This window comes from Camelus dromedarius, chromosome 30, assembly GCF_036321535.1.
Source record: "Camelus dromedarius isolate mCamDro1 chromosome 30, mCamDro1.pat, whole genome shotgun sequence".
NCBI classification, from domain to species: domain Eukaryota; kingdom Metazoa; phylum Chordata; class Mammalia; order Artiodactyla; family Camelidae; genus Camelus; species Camelus dromedarius.
Window position 1 is genome coordinate 12391790 of NC_087465.1, and position 19390 is coordinate 12411179.

Below are 19390 nucleotides of genomic sequence, written 5' to 3' on the forward strand. Positions count from 1 at the left end.
AACACTTCATTTTTGAAATAAAAATATGATCATCATAAATATGTATCCCCATGTTTCCTTTGGAAAGATTAATGTCAAACACTTATTTGAGGATTTGTATTCCAGGTACTTTGCATATATAGTCCCTACAGCAATCTCTTCAGAGTGAAATATCATTATCCTTGTTTTACAGATAGCAAACTGAGAACTCAGGAGGGGAAGTAGCTTCTCTAAGACCTCAGCACTAGTAAACCAAGAAATCAGGATTAAATTGAAGCCTGATTCTAAAGCCCTTGTTCTTATTACACGACTCTAGGAAGTGTCATTGGTTCAGGCTTATCTTGGGAGTATGTTGAATGGAAGCCTTTGTGATGTAATTTGCCTGTGAAGATCCTCTGCTAAGTTTTTCCTCTGTCCAGATACCTAAGAGACACTCCTTTTATGTAAAACATTGCAACACTGGTGAAGGGATGGAAAGTCACATTCACAACCTACTCTAAATTAGTTAACTGAATTACCCAGCAGGACTCTGAGAATAGGATACAGGACTGATGGGTTTTAATACAGAGCGGTTCAGGAAGGTAAGTTTTTGCTAAAAGGGATATAATTTGAAGCTCAAAAGCTTTTGTGGGGTCTAGTTTCCACCACCAGGGTTCAGTGTGCAGGTGCTAGATAAAGGCACAAGGCTGCATTGGGAAAACAAACTTGGATCAAGATGGAGAATGGAAGTGGAAACTCTTTCAGTTTGTAAGACTTGACAAAGAGCCTCTGGCAGGTAAACCCCGAACTGAACTATAAATCATAAGCTACTTACGATTAAGTACATCTGAAGACCTGAACATATGTCTTGCCTAGATGAAGGCAGAATGTACCCACCATTATGACTGCTAACAAGTGATGCTTTTAAATGACAATGTGACTAAATTATAGTATGCAGAAAGATACAGACAACAGTCTTCTCAAATTTATTAAAAATTCCTTTATTGGTTTCATTTTAGGGTGATCACATAACAAGGAGAAGAGAGAAAGGTCAACGGAAAGACGAAGACTAAGAGGTAGATTTTATAAATTATCAAGATTTAAGTACAAGCATCTCATTTTTTAAATGAGAAAAAGTACTCTCTTAACGTGTTAAGGGTCATTTCAATCTTTTATCTCTTCATTTTTTTAGCAAGACGAAGTATACAGTAAGAGGAAGGCATTCCAAGTAATGGGAATATTTAAGAAAACACATAATCCAACAAAATCTTACATTCAGTTTTATTGCTTTCAAGTACTTTTACCTCAGCTCATGTGGGAACTATTTTGCTTGGTTGTACTAGGACTATTTTGCAACAAATATGCATATTCTTTTCTGTAGACATAGCTATTTGGACTTTTTTTTTAATGTGGTTTGAAAATTAAGACAGTTTAGAATTTTTATGTTAAAATAATTACTGTAGGAAACTGTGAGGTATTTAGACCTAGTCTTATTTTCCTAAATATAAATACATTCATTCCATAGTTGGGAAAACATATTCAAAATGGTTGTTTGCATCCTTCATGATTTAACAACAGCATTCGTCTGGGAAAGAGCACAGTGAAAGTTAATCGCTGTCTACTTGGAAAGCCCGAAGCAGCAGATTTTGCCCTTGGCGAGATAATTTTACAAAAGCGGGAACAAAAAATGAGCCAGGATGTCTCGCAACCATTACTGTGTCAGATGAAAGCTTCTCTCTCTCTCTCTCATCACTTCTATATATATGTATATGATGAACTTAAGAAGAGAGGCATATGTTCAAAATGACTGCTTATAACCCAAGAAGAAAAAAAAAAAACCGTATCAGAACACGTACTGTCATAAAAGGTTTCATTTGTTGTCTGTGATGCCTTTCTAGAGTCTAAAAGTACAAATTATCCTTTGGCTAAAATACCTGCCTGTATTTGTCTTATTTCATGTAGGCCTTTCAGCACTGGGACTTAACATTCTGACCTAACATTTAATGTATTAATCCTAATTTTAATCCAATACCAAGACTCTCTGTTGTATTGACTCAATTCAGGTTAATTCAGAATTATGTTGCTCCCACCCAGAATCAATAGACCCACTGTTGATTCTCTCTAAAGCTGACCACCCAGTTTTGTGAGAATCTGCAGTGAATTAGAAAATCTGTCATTGCTGGGGAGACTGGGCAGCTCAGATATGGTCTGTCATTCTCTCTGGTCTGTACAATACCCACTCTTTGTCTACCGTCTCCTAAACTAACCTGACATAACTGAGCCTGCCAGTCAATGAGATCTTTATTCTCCTGGAAGGAATGCCTTGCACACCAGCGTTATTAAGAAATTTCTGGACAATGTTTAGTGGCTGAAGAATAATCCAAGGTTCTATTAAAAAGCCATCTGGGTAATTAATAGCACATTTGTTCTCAGCCTCCTCCCAATTTGTCCATTAGAGGCATAAAAGCTCAGGACAAAGGGTAATGTGGTTCAGTTATACTTTACAAGAATTCTTCAGGAAGTTGAAAACACATGATAGTTTTCCAAAGATACATATGTTTATGGCTCTTAGAGCAGCAAATAGGCAAATCCATGAGCTTTAAACTGAAGTTTTCTGCTGCCACCAGCTATTTAAATTAAGAAAACTGATATGGAATATTGACAATCTACCCCTAGAATTGACTAGCGAGCTGCTGGATTGCCTCCCAAACATGTATAGACTGGGATGTCTCCATATTTAAGTTAAAAAAAATTTCCCTGAATATTTACAAATGTGAAAAAAAACCAGTACTTTTATACCCTTTTACCTGATGGTTGAAGGCTTTTCTGGGATCTCTTTTTAATGTATTTTCATGAGTAGTAGCCCCAGGCAGCATATTTCTGCACCATTGCCAAATAAACTCTGTTTTTCTTATTGATGCTTTCTCTGTCAGTTCGCCTTTTTTCTTAACTGCTTGTACAGAGAAACTTTGAAGTCCTAGATATTTGAAGATAAATGTTAAAAACACCTCTGGAAAGTTAAATGAGGATTTAGTGTGTTTCTTTCTGTCTTTTAGATTTATTTTAAAGCAGTGATCAGCTAAACAGCACAGGAACCTGGAATTTATAGGGATTACCTTGCCGCAGAGTACTTGTGTGTGTGTTGGGGGATGTGGTGGAGTGCGGATGGGGGCAATGTTAGGGTCACAGCCAGTGTATTTGCAAATATACTCCAGTAGGTTGGGAGGTTATGAGAAAGAGAAAGAAAGAAATAGTAGAGAAGTATGGGGGTGGAGAGAGAGAGAGGAGAGGGGGAAGAGAGGAGGGGACAAGGGAGGGGAGAGAAAGAGAAAGAGAAAGAAAAAGAAAAATCTCTCTTAGATAAAGGTCTGTATATTTTGGAGATTTCAGATCCTGCAAGGCATTAGTTTTAGGTACTTTTTACTATGTGCCAGGCTAAGTACTTTCATGGATTGTTTCATATAACTTTTATAACAGTGCTATAAAGTAGGTGCTATCATTTTTAGATGAGGCTTTGAGAGGTTAAGGTCACACAGCTAGTAAGTAGTGGAGCCTCCTTGTCTCTCTGGCCTCCAGTCACACCCCCTTGCTCTCTGGCTGCCTTTCTCTTTCTCAAGCACACAGTTCTTCGGACTTGGTAACCCTGTCACCTGGAGTGCTCTTCCCCTAACTCTTTCTATGACTGGGCTTTCTCTGTCCAGCAAATGTCCATTTAAGAAAACATGCTTTGGAAGGGACCCACCTGAGTTGAGTCCTAGCTACATTTATTCATTCACTAATGTATTCATTCAATACTTATTAAATGTCTATTATGCCCCAGTCCCTGCTGAAGGCAAGATGGGGAGAGAAGGTATTTCCAAACTTTTCCCTTCAGGGGCTTACAGTTTTGTTAAGGGAGTGAAACAATCAAATACTCACACAGCTGCAAAATTATAACAATTCCTGAGAGATCTGGGTTGAGATCTGATGGATGACGTGGTGTGATCGAGTCAGAGAGAAGAGGGAAAACAAAGTGCAGGCTGCAGGCAGCCCAGACCTGGTTCCGGGAGGGAGTGTGGTGAGTGTGGCTGGGTCTTACAGAGCAGGGAGAAGTAAGATGGGGCAACCTAGGGCACGTCACAGAACCTTCAAGGACAGACCGTGAACAGTGGGAGACCACGAAGAGTTGGGATATAGTTGGCTGCCATGACCCGTGGGTTGCACTCAGTGGATACGGAGAGAGGGCTGAATGTCCCTCGCCATTGTATATAAGGAACTTGAGTGTCTGCTGATTTTGGTATCTGCAGAGGCATCCTGAAACCAACCCCTGGGGATACCAAGGGAAGAGTGGTGTACTTTGGTATTTCCCTTGCAGAGAAGCTCTTCCCTTTTCTTCCTTCCCTCTCCTACTCTTCCCCTCCCCTCCCTTCTCTCTGCACCCAGACTGCTGTCATTCAGGAAATTACCTATCATTTCCTCTCCTGGTGAGATTTCATTGTGACTTAGTGGCACCTTTACCCCAGGACACCTTCAGCACCATGAGTTCAGGAGAAGGTCTGGAGGGCTCAGCCAACAGTGGTCACCTCTCCTCTAGGACAGCTTCAGATATGGGCTGCTCTGGCCCAGCAAGCACATGAAGGAAAGCACAGTTTTATTCCTAAACTGAATTCTGTTTTAGAAACATAGACTCTGAGAGAAGCCAAGGAATGAAACTGTTTAAATATCCGTTTGTGACTAAATGGTTTTTCAATTTCACTGAGTTAGGAGGTCAGCCTGCCTCAGCTGCCAAAGTGTGAGGGGGACACAGAGTTAGAGGCCTCAGGCCCTGACAGAGGCTGTTCCCGGCCAGGAGGGCTGGGCCTCTCCTCAGCAGAACAAATATTTGTTAGCACTTTACACAAGAATACTCTTGAGCTCATTGTATTTACATTGCAAATGATCTGTAAATGGCAAAGCAGTTATGTGTACCTGAAATTTGTTATTTGTTTGAAGACACTATATAGATAGAAGATGAGAGAAGTGAATTTTGGAAGGGGGAGGAGTGCCATGAAAAAGCAAACACCGAACCCCCAGCAGAACCTCGCTTTGCCAGGGTAGATACTTAAAAGGACACCCCAAAGTGAATTCCAAGTGAATGCTCCTTCCAGTGTCTCCCTTGGCAGGTTAAGTGGACCTAGACCTATAAACCCAACTATCAGTACAAGCTGTCTCTGAGAGGAGTAAACAGACAGCCCTGCCCTGGCTCCCATACAGGGGTCTCTGGAGCATCCTGGGGAGTTTTCTTCCTGTAGGACCTCCCAGTGCTCAGGCCCTGTGGCCTCTAACTCATTAGCAACTTCTGGAAGGGAAGAGAATGCAATCCCATCTGCTAGAAACAATGTCTTCCCCACTTTCAAGAGCTAGAAATGTCAACATAGGCCAACATGCTTGGATAGATTAGGATCGTGTGTAGAGGGCACTTTCCTATATGTTTTTGGATCATGCATTTCCATTTTAAAATGAAAAAGAAAAAAAGGAAAACATTTTAAATAAAGAAGACTTGTCTTGAGAAAAGAGGAAATCTTTATCTCTATAGAAGGATAACAACACTCTTCACGTTGTAAGGGAAGGTACTGCAGTCTTGTTGTCTCTGCAGCTTTAAAATTGTATTTACATATATTATACATAAGGCTTATCCCTGCATGGTTTGAAGCTTCTGGAAGTATCTCTATCACTTCCAAACCAGTCTCCCAACTGAAGCATGAAACCTCATCATTAATAGATTTTTCTAAATGCTAACATTTTTACTTGTTTGAAAAGTTCTCTAGAGATATAGTTAACAAACATAAAATTCATCCATTTGAAGTGTATAATTCAGTGCTTTTTGTGATATTCACAGGGTTATGCAAACATCATCACAATCTAATTTTGGATCATTTTTGTTCTCCTAAAGAGAAAAGCCCGTATCTGTTAGCAGTCCCTCCCCATTCCTTTCCACCCACTCCATCCCTGGCGGTAGGCAACCACTAATCTCCTTTCCATCTCTATAAATTTGCTTTTGCTGGGTATTTCATATAAATGGGATGATACAGTATGTGGCCTTTTGTGACTTTTTTTTTTTTTCACTTGTTATATCTTTAAGTTTCATCCATTTTGTAGCATGTATCAGGACCTCATTTCTTTTTATTGCTGAATAATATTCCATCATGTAGTTACACTACATTTTACTTTTTGATGCATCTGTAAATGGACATTTGGGTTATTTCTACTTTTTAGCTCTTATGAATAATGCTGCTTTAAATATTTATGTACAGGTTTGTTTTTTTTTTCCTGAGTGGACCTGTATTTTTATTTCTCTTGGGTAGATACTTAAAAGTAGAATTTCTAGGTCATGTGGGAATTTTGTGCCTAACATTTTGAGGAACTGCCAGACTGTTTTCCAAAGAGCTACACCGTTTTACACTGGCACTAGCTAAGGGGTTTCAGTTTCTCCACATTCTCACCTATACTTGTGATTGTGTGTTTACTGTTTCTTTATATTAAACATTATTCTTCCTTTACTACTATTTTGCAATTCAAATCCCCATCTTATCCCCTCTCCTTCCCTTCCTCTGTCAAGTTCCTAATATGATAGCATGAATTCATTTATCAAATGGCTTTCTTGTGAGAGTGGGTTGTTCTTAATTTCAGTGCATCTCTGTGCCAGGGTGGGCTGGGGAGAAAGGGTGGGAAGGGATTAGGCACCAGAAGAAACATGGTGCCCATGGGGCTTTGCCCACTTCACAGATTGTTTAGCCCAAGGCCTGGGTTGGAGACAGGGTCATGGAAGTTTGATCAGTAAGCGTATCTCTGGTTCTTTGAAGAAATGGTTGGAATTGTATTAGTTGTCTCTAAGGCTAAGTACATTTTCAAGGACTTCTGGAACTCAGAATGATCCAGCTTGGTAGAACTCTGCTTAAGATCTCTAGTCAATCACTTCCCACTGTGATACAGAGGTCTGAGGACTCTTTGTTTACTGGTCCGTGTTAGAAATTGAGAACGAGACTTGAGAAATATTTTTAATAATATGACACTGTGACATCCAAGCAGGATGAACTCATGATTGGTGAACTCATCTCGTTAAATAGGGTTCAACTTGTTCACATGTTCTTCGCTCGTTGTCAGACTCTCCTGGTGACTTGCATGTGGCCTGAGCTGAGTTCTAGACATATACAGTAGAACCGGGACAGACAGGAATTAAAAATAAAATTAGTCCTTGGCCACGGTGTGAGAGCCACTGTGGCAAACTAATGCTTTTCAGCATTTTCCTTCCTTCACCTGCGCTAGACTTTGATGCAGGAGTGGAGGGGTCCAGTGTATAGGAGAATAATGGTAATAGTGGGCGTTACCCGAGCACTCACAGGATGCTCGGCTCTGTGCTTTCCTCATAGAAACTGATTTAATTGATATGATTACTATTTCCATTCCAGGAAACTAGGGGAACAGAAGAAGTACTGGCTGCGAGTGGGTTTCCATTTTGATCGTGAGTCAGTCCTGCCCCAGCTTTAGCCCTTCTAGTCAGGAGGGTCCTGATTTGGATCCTGGTCCCCTCTCCTCACCTTGGCTCTGCCTGCCTTGGCCTCTGGCTCTACTGGCCCCCTTTGCTGGCTGATTGACAGGATCCCAGAGAAGTGGGGAAGTCCTGGGGGGCAAGGGGTGGGGATGCAAATAGGAAGAATCAAGGCAGGAAAAGAAGCAGGAAAGAGCCCAGAGGAGTGAAGGCGAGCTTGGCCAGAGGTCTTTCTTTAAGGGAAGAATTGTGGCAACTCTTATGGAAAGTGGAAATTGGGGGGAAGAAATATAAAGAACTACATGGGAGGTAATCGCCCATTTTGTTTCTCCACAGCCTGAGGGACAATCCATGGAACTTTGTATGCTTTTGGAGTGAGGTAAGTTTTGCAAACACGGTCCTGGGTGAGAGCAGGGCAGGCTACTTGGCATATTTTGACTTAGATTTAGATGACCCAGTGCCCTTAAAACTCGTGTAGCCTGGGACATGCTGTATACACTAGAGAGAGGCGAGCCTCAGAGTTCTGTCTGGTATTTCAGGAGGGCTGGAGTTAGGGGTGGGAAGGGGAGAGAGTCTCCCTGCTTATTCTCTGCCCACAGAGTAACCACATGGGTGTGGAACACTTTCTTCCCTCCCTGCTCCACCTGTATGTCTGCAAAATTTTACTCTGCAGAAGTCTTTTTTTTTTTTTTTTTTTAAGCCAGGATCATCTTTGCTCCATGCAAATTTTCTGAGGTGGACTTGTGCTAAACTCCTTTGCATTGTTTTCCATCAAAATAATTATTTTAATGATTTGTAAAGTGGTCTTATTTAGGGATCGGAGGTTAATGACCCTTAGGAAGAGTGGCTGACCTTGACCCAACTTCTGTAGGCTTTATCCTTAAGTTCATTTCCATTCAGTGAACATCGTGGGGCTCCTCCTACAGCTCTATGCAGGTGTGTTGGTCATTTAAAATCACATACCAAATCGATGCTTTCAGGGAAAACTGTTCTTATACATCCGTCCTTTCACATTTGCCTGCCAGATAGCAGTACTGACTGTTCTTCACTGGTTTTTCAGGTCGGTTGCTAGAGACGAGATGTGCTATGTAGAATGTTTAGGAGACTTTCCTGAGAGATTCTTTGAGATGCATATTTGCCGGCTGGAGAAGACATCAGTCTTTTGTAAGTCTGAGATTTTTCAATTTAAAATGAAATATTTTGCTTCTGGGGATTCTCCTCCATGGGATTGTAAAGTGCCCCTGTGTCCATGTGTAATTTATTCAACAAGAGTTTGTCTTGGGAGCATCGCAGTGGCTGGGAATTAAGAAACTTCTGTTTCAATTCCAACCTCACCAGTGACTTCTGTGTGACCTTAGGGAAATTAGTTAACCTTCTTGGATTTTATGTACTTCAGAATGAGGATCAGACCATTGCCTCATAGTCTGGGCTCAAGACTCAATAAGGAGCTGAAGCCCAGTGCGATCTCCAGGTGAAGGCTGCTAAAACCAGGCTTGTTCTCCGGTGTGGAAGGCCCTCCCCCAGTTCAGAAATGCAGTTACTAAGCTGTCAGCCTGCAGTCCTGCGGGAGGTCTCATTGTATATGAACAATACTTTAGAGTTGAGGAGTGGGTCATGATTTTTAAAGGATGTTATGTATTGAATCTTCTCATTTGATTTTCTCCATCCTGGGGAAGGCAAGATTTTTTTGTCATCTCAATTCTATACATTTAGTTTAGGTCAGGGAACTTGAAAGAGGAGTTAGAAATTAAAGGACTCAGTAGTAAATAAGGCAAGGTACACTCTATTTACATTTTCAGTAAACTACCCTTTGGTAGTATCTAGACTTAGAGTGGCTAAGTTTAAATCTTGGCTCTGTCACTCAGTGAGGAACCTTAGGCAAGTTACTTAAGCTTTTCTAAGCCTCATTCTTCTCATTTGTAAAATGAGGATAATAAAAGTACTTATAATGTTGTTCTGAGGATTAAATGAAATTATACATATACTTAGAATATTGCCTATTATATAGTAAACTCCCAATTATTGCCATTTTATTACATTTTATTTTCTTATATATCAAGTTATGCCAATATACCATCAGTTATTCTTCTTTTAAGTATATATTTTAAATATATATAATGCATATCAGTTTATTTATGTATCAGAAAAGTGCAGAAAGAAAATATAAAAATGATTTGTGTTGTTTCCACTCAGATGATCCCTGTTGACATTAAAAAAAAAAAAACGAACACACTTAAAGGGTTGGAAACATCATTAGTAGGTATGTTTCATTAGTAGGTTTGGCATCATTAGAAGAGAAGTGTATAAAATGGAAGATGGGACCCTTCTCCTTTTTTGCAAGATAATTCCTATTATCATTTGAGTATTTCCAGAAAAATGTGCACATTCCCACATATATGCATCAACCTTTTTCCTTTTCACACATAAGATGTCATATGAAGCACACTGTTCTGCCCTTGTTTTTCTCTACTTTGGTATCTGGGAGCTTTTCCCCCAGTGAGCTAGCTATTCAGTTCTCTTACCTGCCCTCCTAGTATTCCATCATAAAGATATATCACAGTTTAGTTATCCTGTCATCTATTGGAGGACACTGGGTTGTTTTCAGTTGTAGCTAGTTTGCAGTTTAATTACACTTCAGTGACTGTCCCTGTATGCATGTCTTGGGGAAGTTTTGCAAGTATATCAATAAGGTAAATTCCTAGCACTGGGCTTGCTGAGTCAGGGGTTTTAGTTTTGACAGTTACTTGATAGATCCTTCTCTACCAATTTACACCAATTTAACACTTCCACTAAAGGCCACTTCCTATGCCCAGTTGCAGGTACTGGGTATCCTCCAACTATAAGCATTTTCAAGATTAAAAAATGGCATTGTGTGATTTTATTTTTGATAAGTGAAGAATGTCTCTTTCTTGTTCTGATTTTATTGTGAGTGAGGCCAAACAGTTTGTCCTATATTTATGGAGCGTTTGTCTTTTTTTCTTTACTGTAAACTGTATGTTTGTATACTTTGCCCATTTTTCTATTAGATTATTTATCTTTTTCTTATTTACTTATGTTACTTTAAATAAATCAATATGTGGTTTTAAGGAATATATTAAATCATATGTAATTTTAATTACATCTTGGAATAAAAAATTTGCTTAGGAGATATAGTAGATAAGAATTGTGTTTGCTAGCTCAGTATCTGTTTCCCCTTCTGAAAACAGCCCCCAGATTTTTCTTTCAGGTAACAGCATGTTTTCACTCCACTCATTTTGGGCTTCTCTGAATCTGAACACATGAGCTAGACTTGCTCACCAAATCCCTCCAGCCCCCCTGGCCACAGTGCAGAGAGAGAAACCCACATCTGGCCAGTGGGAGCCTTTCCATGACTTTGCCGTATTTATTTGAAAAGAAGTGCTCTTTCTCTCATTCCACTGCAGTTGCTGAGAAGGATAGAAACGATGCTGTAGGAAAAACAGAACAGTGGAAACTTAAGTCAGGAAGCAGAAGAAGGCAAGCATATAATCAATAATTGTCTCCTCTAATACCTTATAGGTAACGTTGGCTTGATTTTGGAAGTTTGATATGAAAGAAAGACCTGAAGATATGCAAAGGCAAGTGGAAAAAATGCTATTAAGATGATTGAAATTGAGAATAATCCTGGGAGATCTGTGAGTGCCAGGCAACAGTTTATTCAAGAAGGGGAAATATGTACTTGTTTTGAGTAACTGCACTATGTAACAATTCCACTCTTGGGCATATATCTGGAGAAAACTCTTAACTGGAAAAGATACATGCAACCCAGTGTTCATAGCAGTACTATTTACAATAGCCAAGACATGGAAACAACCTAAATGTCCATCCACAGATGACTGGATAAAGGAGATGTGGTGTATAATATATACAATGGAATATATAGTCAGCCATAAAAAAGAATGAAATATTGCCATCTTCAGCAACATGGATGGACCTAGAGAAAATTAAATTAAGTGAAGTAAGTCAGACAGAGAAAGGCAAATATATTATATTATTTATATGTAGAATCTGAAAAAAAAAAGATACAAATGAACTTATTTACAAACCGGAAATAGACTCAACAGACATAGGAAACAAACTACGGTTACCAAAGGGGAAAAGTATGGGGGAGGAGGGATAAATTGAGAGTTTGGGGTTAACATATACACACTACCATACATAAAATAGATAAACAACAAGGACCTACCATATAGTGCAGGGAACTAAGTTCAATATCTTATAATAACCTATAATGGAAAAGAATCTGAAAAAGAATATATATGTGTATGTATAACTGAATCACTTTGTTGTACACCTGAAACTAACACAACATTGTAAATCACCTATATTTCCATAAAAATAAATAAAAAAAAATCCTGGCAGAGCTGTGAATGCCAGGCAAGTTTATTCAAGAAGGGGAAATGGGTACTTGTTTTGAGTGACTGCACCATTATCTCTATGTTGTGAAATGGCTAAATCTTAACAAAAGGCTGGTTTAATAAATATTAACGTACAGTCTAAGGGACAAACTTCCTGTACATGTGATTCAACGTGCAGGAGTCTTTTTCTTTTTTTTTTTGGTAGAATCACACACATTGATAACTACAGAAGTGTTTGAAATGAAGGATGTCTCTTATTTTCATTCTCTCATTTTTTTTTCTCCCTCCTTTTCTGTATTGGGAATCTGGGATTTCTGTTTCACCATATGTCAGAGGGTGAAGTACTACCACATTACACATATTTTAATAGCCAGAGTCCAAGATTAAAAACATGTAAAGCCAGGACTTAAGAGCACAATTTCATAATGCTGCTTGCTTTTGGCTTTGAACACCAGTTTATGATCATATTCCTTTTGGCAAGCCAGAAGTTTAACTTTCAATAAGAAGAGGTAAGTGGTGAAAATGTGTAAGATAAACTCATAAAATTAAGCTTCTAAAACAAGAATTAGCTAAGTGAAAAGGCATCAAATCAGCTCAGAGTAAGTAAAGCTAGTAATTTATATCCACTTAAAAATGTTTTTATTTTTTTTCACAGTGTGGTAGTAGTTGGAGTGACAGATAAGCAAAATTCAAACCATGTAATAAAACCAGCCACGCTGATTAAAGAGAAAAGTTTACCCAATGTAGATCAAAATGATTTTCTCTCTTCAGGATAAACTCAGACCAGTACCATATGGGCTAAATTCTGACCAATGAGCCATGGACTGAATTAAAAGGGGAGAGCTGCACTGCCTTTTCTCCCTTTGGGATTTGACCGTGAGATGAGGCTGAGGAACAAGATGGCCATCTACTTATTGTCTTTTGTAAGTTCATCTATTTTGATGGAAGCCATTGTCCCAAATATGCCTTTTTCCTTTTCCATATTTTTTATTGCTATGTATAAAAATGACTGTGGAGTCTGTCATTATTGGGAGTGAAGCATTTTAAATATGTGAATTTTCTAAGCTACTATAGATCCAAACTTTTACATTTTAATTGTTTTATTTTACTTTATTAGGGAGGAGGTGTAGAGGAGGTACTGGGGATTGAACCCAGGACCTTGTGCATGCTAAGCATGCACTCTATCACTGAGCTGTACCCTCCCCCCACATTTTAATTATTTTTAAGAGAACATTTTCTAAGGGATATTTTCACTTTCCTGGTATCATTACTAGGACTTATTATTGTTCTTTGTGTCAATATAATTCTGTGTCCACGTAACAGCCCTCAGGTCAGACTGTCAACGTTTGCTGGCCAGCCATTGTTGGTGCATCCAAGAGCCACCCTTACTTTTTCTAGTTTAAATCCTCAAATATGAAGTGGTGAATATACCTGTAAATCAGCTAGGGGACATATTTTTACAGCAAATTTTGGGCCACAATGTGTTAGTATACCATGGAGAAGGTTCCTATGTGGAGCATGTAGTTGAATTAGACGACCTAAAAGGGCTTCAGTGACTGGTCCTTCAAGACTTGGTAAGTAGAATTCTTTCCCCTTTCCTAGACTAGTTTCCTTTCTCCTTGTTGCCTGGCTACTTCTTGTTCACTCCTTTGCTCTTAGCTACTTCCTGTGAGGGACCCTCCGTGACTGCTCGGCTAGGTCTCCTTGTGCGCTCGTAACACGTGGACTGCCTGCATCATCACTTAGTGTGTCACATTTTACTGTCATTTCTTGTGTGATGTCTGTGTTTCTTGGTAGAGGCCAGACAGGCTGGCATTGTGCACACTAAGGTTTCCCTAGAAGAAGCACACAGTGCTCTGAACGTAGTAGGTGTTTTACAAATATTTGTTTAATGAGTGGTTGAATGCTTCGTCCTTAAGTCGAAGTGACTGTAATCCCTGCCTCACTGGGCCACACGGCTAGAGTGAAGGCCCTCCAGGGCCCAAGAACAGTCACATTGGCAGCAAAATGCTGATACCTTTGTCTTCAGAGAAAGAGCAGCTTATGCTACAAACTTTGGTGTGTAAGAAATGTCACTTTAAATTTTATATGGATGAAATTACTTCTATTTTCTAAGTTTTCTTCCTGCTCTGCTAGTGGTAGGGCATTTAAAACTCCATCATTATGGAGGGCTCGTTTCCTTTTCATGGTTGTACCAAGAATCTGGGGGGCTTATATGGTTGGTACCTGGAGAAGCGGAGGACCTCTAATCTTCAGTCTACCATTGTTGCCACTGCTATTGTAATCATTCAGACCCATACACACTGCTTCAAAGGCAGGCTTCTTGGCTGTCAGCAGGTCAAGCGGGACCCAGGGAAATTTCTCTGCCCTCATAGTCATCACCTCTGAAATCCTGTCACCATCCTGTGGGGTCTGATCATCTCTGCTCTCTTCCCTGTCCTGTGAAATCTCTCTCTTAATTCTGTTGAAAACATTTGCTTGCTCCCTTCTTTCCTAGCCCAGTCATCTCAAATAATTCTTGTAAAGAATGATTCTGTAAAACAAAAGCCAGGAAAGGTGGTGAGCTCTAAGCAGTTTCTGCTCTATTCTGCGATACAAACGCCTCAAAGGAGAGGGTGCCCAGAGGCCTAGCTATTTGCTTAAAATGAGGAAAGGGAAAGAACAAAATATAAATGAATAACAACAAAATTATCCTGTATTATTATGGACTGAATTGTGTCCCAGCAAAATACATATGTTGAAGTCCTAACTGCTGCCCCGTGTAACCGTATTTGGGTCTTTAGGAGGTAATTAAGGTCATAATGATGGGGCCCTAATCCAACATGATTAATGTCTTTAGAAGAGGAAGGGATATCTGAGCTCTCTCTCTCTCTCCTCTATGTAAGGATACAGCAAGAAGGCAGCTGTCTGCAAACCATGAAGAAGGCTCTTACCGGGAGCAGAATCTGCTGATACCTTGATCTTGGATTTCCAGCCTCCAAAATGGTGAGAAAGTAAATTTCTGTTGTTTAAGCCATCCAGTCTGTGGTGTTTTGTTACTGCAGCTCAAGATGGTGAAGATAAGTACTTCATGCTGACTGCATGTTCCCACCCAACAGAGCTACTGGGATGCCCAGCAGAACCATTCCACCTTAGGCACCTAAGACACACTGCGGAACTTAAACCATGTATTTAAGAGCCTATGCAACCATTGAGAACTGAAAAAATACAGTAATTGGCTCAAAATAAGAAAACCACAAAACTGAAATTAGTAACATGTTAAATGAAAGATCTATAAAATGTAACATCATGCCCTTCATTAATTGCTAAATTTAGAATCTATAACGTTATTACATGTGAAAATAATTTATAAGTTCGATTCTTCTCACATCAAGTATTCACCATGATTTCTGAGAAAGTATAAGTAATAGTAAATTGAGTTATGTATAGAAAATTTTTCAAAAACAAAATTATTTGCTTTTTCAAAGCAAAATGTTACTTAATATGGGGATGTGAGAACATTTTAATAGGTTTGATATGGTATGAGATGAAATCCCTGAATTTCTAAAATTTGCCTGTGCCTCCAGCTCTCTCACTTCCCTTGGCAGTGTCCTGGGACCTCTCTGTTTGAGAATGTGATGTAATTCTGACACCAACTGCCTAGAATTAGCACAGACTTCTCAGGTTAAGGATGCCCTCCAATAACACTGCCGTCACTTCAGACACCAGCCACCAGCTTCAGGGTTTTCCAGACCACCTGTACTTCTGACCAGCTGGCTACAAATATGGGGGTTCCCACTCCCCATCTCAAATTTGGTAATTTGCTAGAATGACTCATAGAATTCAGGAAAGTACTATAGTTATGATTACAATGTTATCACCAAGGATACAAAACAAGCCAAATGAAGAGATGCATAGGGTGAGGCCTGGGATGGTCCCAAACATGAAGCCTCTGTGTCTTTAGTAGGCATCACCCTCCTGGCACAGCCGTGTATATCACCAGCCAGGAAACTCACCTGAACTTCAGGTGTCCGGAGTTTCCGCTGGAGTTTCGTTATGTTTACATGTGGTTTTTCTGGCATGGCCAGATCCCAAAACTCAGTAATGGTCCAATAGTAGAAGTGCTTCTTGACCAATCTCCATTTAATTATCTGGATTACTGGAAGCTTGCCATTATCTCTACAAATAAGTAACACTCACTGATGCTTCTGATACACTGAAAGCTAACTGTAGGTAACATGCTTTTTCCTGGTACTCCTGGGTACATCTACTCCAATTGGGTGAGTTGCATGTTTTCCTGGAGTTGGCTGAGTTTATCTGAAATTTCTGCATGCCAGTCATATTGGTATTGCCATTATGTTATTTAATTGAATATTATGTAAACATTTTAAATGGGAGTGCTAAAACCAAGTTGAATACTTTAAAAAAGCTTGATAAAAGTGTTTGCTAAAAGAAATTGCTGTTAAATTAGGTGTAAGACAATTGTAAAAGACTCAAAATAAATGACAAAATTCTAAAGTTTTTCTGCCCTCAGACTACTTTGAAAATGTCCTTAATTTTCTAATTTAAAGAAATTGAAATGGAAAATCATAGACAATGTATTCATGCATTGTAGATGTGGTTATATAAGAAAGAAAATTTGGAATTCTAATCAAGACCCATTCTCACAGAGAAACCCTTAGTCCAACAATGACAAAAAATACAAATTTGTGTAGATTTATGTATTTTTAAGAAAATAATATAAAATCATATTTTATGAATGTAGTAATTTTTTATGATTGTATACTTTAATTAGCTTTTTCTATTTACTAACCAACTACTATGAAATGAGACACATTGTCTAAATAATCTTGGTGGTCTGTCAGTTTAACATTCTGGGATTTTAAATACTGCTTAAACGGAAATGACTTTTACAGTGCTCAGATTGAATAGCCTTTGTGGGGATCTGCTTAAGCAGGTGAGACCTAAGTGACGTCACCACAATGAACTTTTGATGGCATCTAATTTCCTATTATCATAAAAAAGACTGAAATGGACAATCCTTGTACATTGTATTTGAACAATGATTCTGACATTTTTGAGAAGTTATCTATTTTGAAGGTGTGAACATAACCTCTAAGGATGAGCCACAGAGAAATCATTGTCTCTTTTCCTTTCTCTCCTCTGTCTCTTCCCCTGTTTTTTCTTTCTAAATTACTTTCCTGTAGAGAATTGAAGACAAAGATACAAGGACAAATCTGGTAAGAATTTTATTTTTTAGGTTATCATTTTATACCTTTGCTGAGTACACTGTGACATCATGCACAAATATTATTTTAAGAAAGCTAATAAAAATGATTTAAAATAATCTATAATTCTTCTTCCCAAGTAGACATTTTATTAAGCTGAAGCTCATTTTATAGTCATATTAATATTGAAGCCTAGTAAATAGAGTAGAAATCAAAAGATTAGAGGGAAACTAATATGAGAGAAATTCCATTTGTCAAGTAACAGACAAAATTCATTACAGACCAAGTAATAATACAAGTCACAATAGAATTCTTATGTTTTGCAAAGGTTGTGTAAAAGTGAACTTATGTTAAATAATTAATATAGGGAGGCTATATGGAAAAAATAGTGATTTTTGGAGTTAATAAAATTAGAATGAAATGCTTGTTCTGCCATTTACTCTCAGCTAAGCTTGAAGAACTCAACCTTTCTTTGTCTTGGTTTTCTCATCCAAAAAAAAAAAGGAATGAAAACACCAACCTTGCAGGGCACTAAACGGTGAATTATAAATCCTGTTTCTCCACTGTATATTATGGAATTGGAGACATGCTCTACTGAAAACTTTTCCACTCTATTAAAGTGTTAAAAATCTCATAAGGGAAAAAATGCATATGCTTTTCCTGTCCAGAGCAAGGGGTATCCTTACAGATTGTATGACCCTGGCCAGCAGTGAATCAACTTCTCTCTTGCAAGAATTCAAACTGGGAGCCATAGGTTTGTAGACAGTAGGCTTTTGAATGAAAGGGGACAAAGAAATTAGCCACCTTGTTGGGTCAAGCGGAAGCTAATTATTATGCAGAGAAAGATGAACTATAGATAAAGGAGTTATGGAAGATACTGAGATGACTCCATTCTGAATATTGTTTTAAACACTTCCTTACACTAGCCCCGCTTACAGATAATGAAATCAAGGAAACTGAGTTAATAAGAGGTAAACCTAACTTCAGGCAGTCTCAGTTGGAGTCTAAACTCTAAACCATTCTATTCCATCATCACCAATAGCATGTAGAAGAGGCACGGGAAGAGGAGCCTTGATTCTAGTCCAGTGCCTGTGAGGCCCTGCTGGGCACAGAGCTCCTCTTACAGATTTCTTTGGTGCTTGTTGTCCAAAAGCACAAGTTTATGATAAGAAAGTGATTTAGTAGATCCTTATTTTTCCTTAAGATTTTTTTCCCCTTGATGGTCACCAGTTTTGGAATTTGGGGAAAATAAGGAAGAGTGCAGACTGCCCAGAAGAGCAGTAGAGCTGCCTAAGAGCAATTCTGTTGGGTCTCACACAGGGAACGATTCCAGGTAGGTTGGGGGGACCCACCCAGAAGTGCGTAGGGCCCAGTAAGGCAGCCTGTGGGGAGTGTTGCTTAACTGGCCTGTCCTTGGCACCAGAATCTTGCCTGCAAGCAAGAGTCTGAAATCATCGGATCTGGATATTTTAATAAAATGACATCTAGAGGGGTTTTACATTTTGCTTTTATTAAGACAACAAAGGATAAAAAGAAAATAAATTTATGCTATGAAATGGAGAATTATATGCTATTTAAAGACAATATACAGCAATGTATTGCAAACTGTGTTCTGAAGAAAACTTATTTAGGGAGATACTTATTGAAACCAGGCTTCTTGGTTTAAGTAAATTGAGGAAACACTGGGTTAAAGTTAAGCATTCCTCTTTAGTCAGGCCTTTACTATGTTAATGTGAATCCTGAAACTCCAAGGCGACCACAGGATACTTTCCTTTTCTCTACACCCTCTCCAGCATTTATTGTTCATGGACTTTTGAATGATGGCCTGGTGTGAGGTGATATCTCATTGTAGTTTTGATTTGCATTTCTTTGATAATTAGTGATATTGAGCATTTTTTTTCATGTGCCTGTAGGTCATTCATATTTCTTCATTGAAAAATTGCTTGTTTAGGTCTTCTGCCCATTTTTGGATTGGGTTCTTTGCTTTTTTCTTAAGTTGTATGAGCTGTTTATATATTCCAGAGATTAAACCTTTGTCAGTCTCATCTTTTGCAAATATTTTCTCCCATTCTGTAGGTTGTCTTTTTGTTTTGCTTATGGTTTTCTTTCCTATAGAAAAGCTTCTAAGTTTAATTAGGTCCCATTTGTTTATTTTTGCTTTTGTTTCTATTGCTTGGGTAGACTGCCCTAGGAGAACATGGCTGAGATTTATGTTGGATAACGTTTTGCCTATGTTTTCTTCTAAGAGGTTTCTAGTGTCTTGTCTTATGTTTAAGCCCTGTAGGAACATACTGGAGAGATACCAAGGGACCTGCTTAAGGAGTGTAGGTTTCTTCCTGTGG

At 38.8% G+C, this 19390-nt stretch overlaps 1 protein-coding gene across 1 annotated transcript in view; it reads left to right on the forward strand.

Annotated features, from left to right (window-relative positions):
- The window catches only part of XKR9 (XK related 9), a 238574-nt gene that overhangs the window by 161834 nt on the left and 57350 nt on the right, over positions 1-19390 (forward strand). The window contains exons 5-12 of the mRNA XM_064480873.1: positions 978-1034; positions 7386-7438; positions 7802-7844; positions 8526-8629; positions 11003-11061; positions 12613-12764; positions 14727-14826; positions 17028-17060. Coding sequence (XP_064336943.1) covers positions 978-982 — 5 coding nt within the window. The 3' untranslated portion in view covers positions 983-1034; positions 7386-7438; positions 7802-7844; ... (3 more) ...; positions 14727-14826; positions 17028-17060. The remainder of the gene's footprint in view (positions 1-977; positions 1035-7385; positions 7439-7801; positions 7845-8525; positions 8630-11002; positions 11062-12612; positions 12765-14726; positions 14827-17027; positions 17061-19390) is intronic.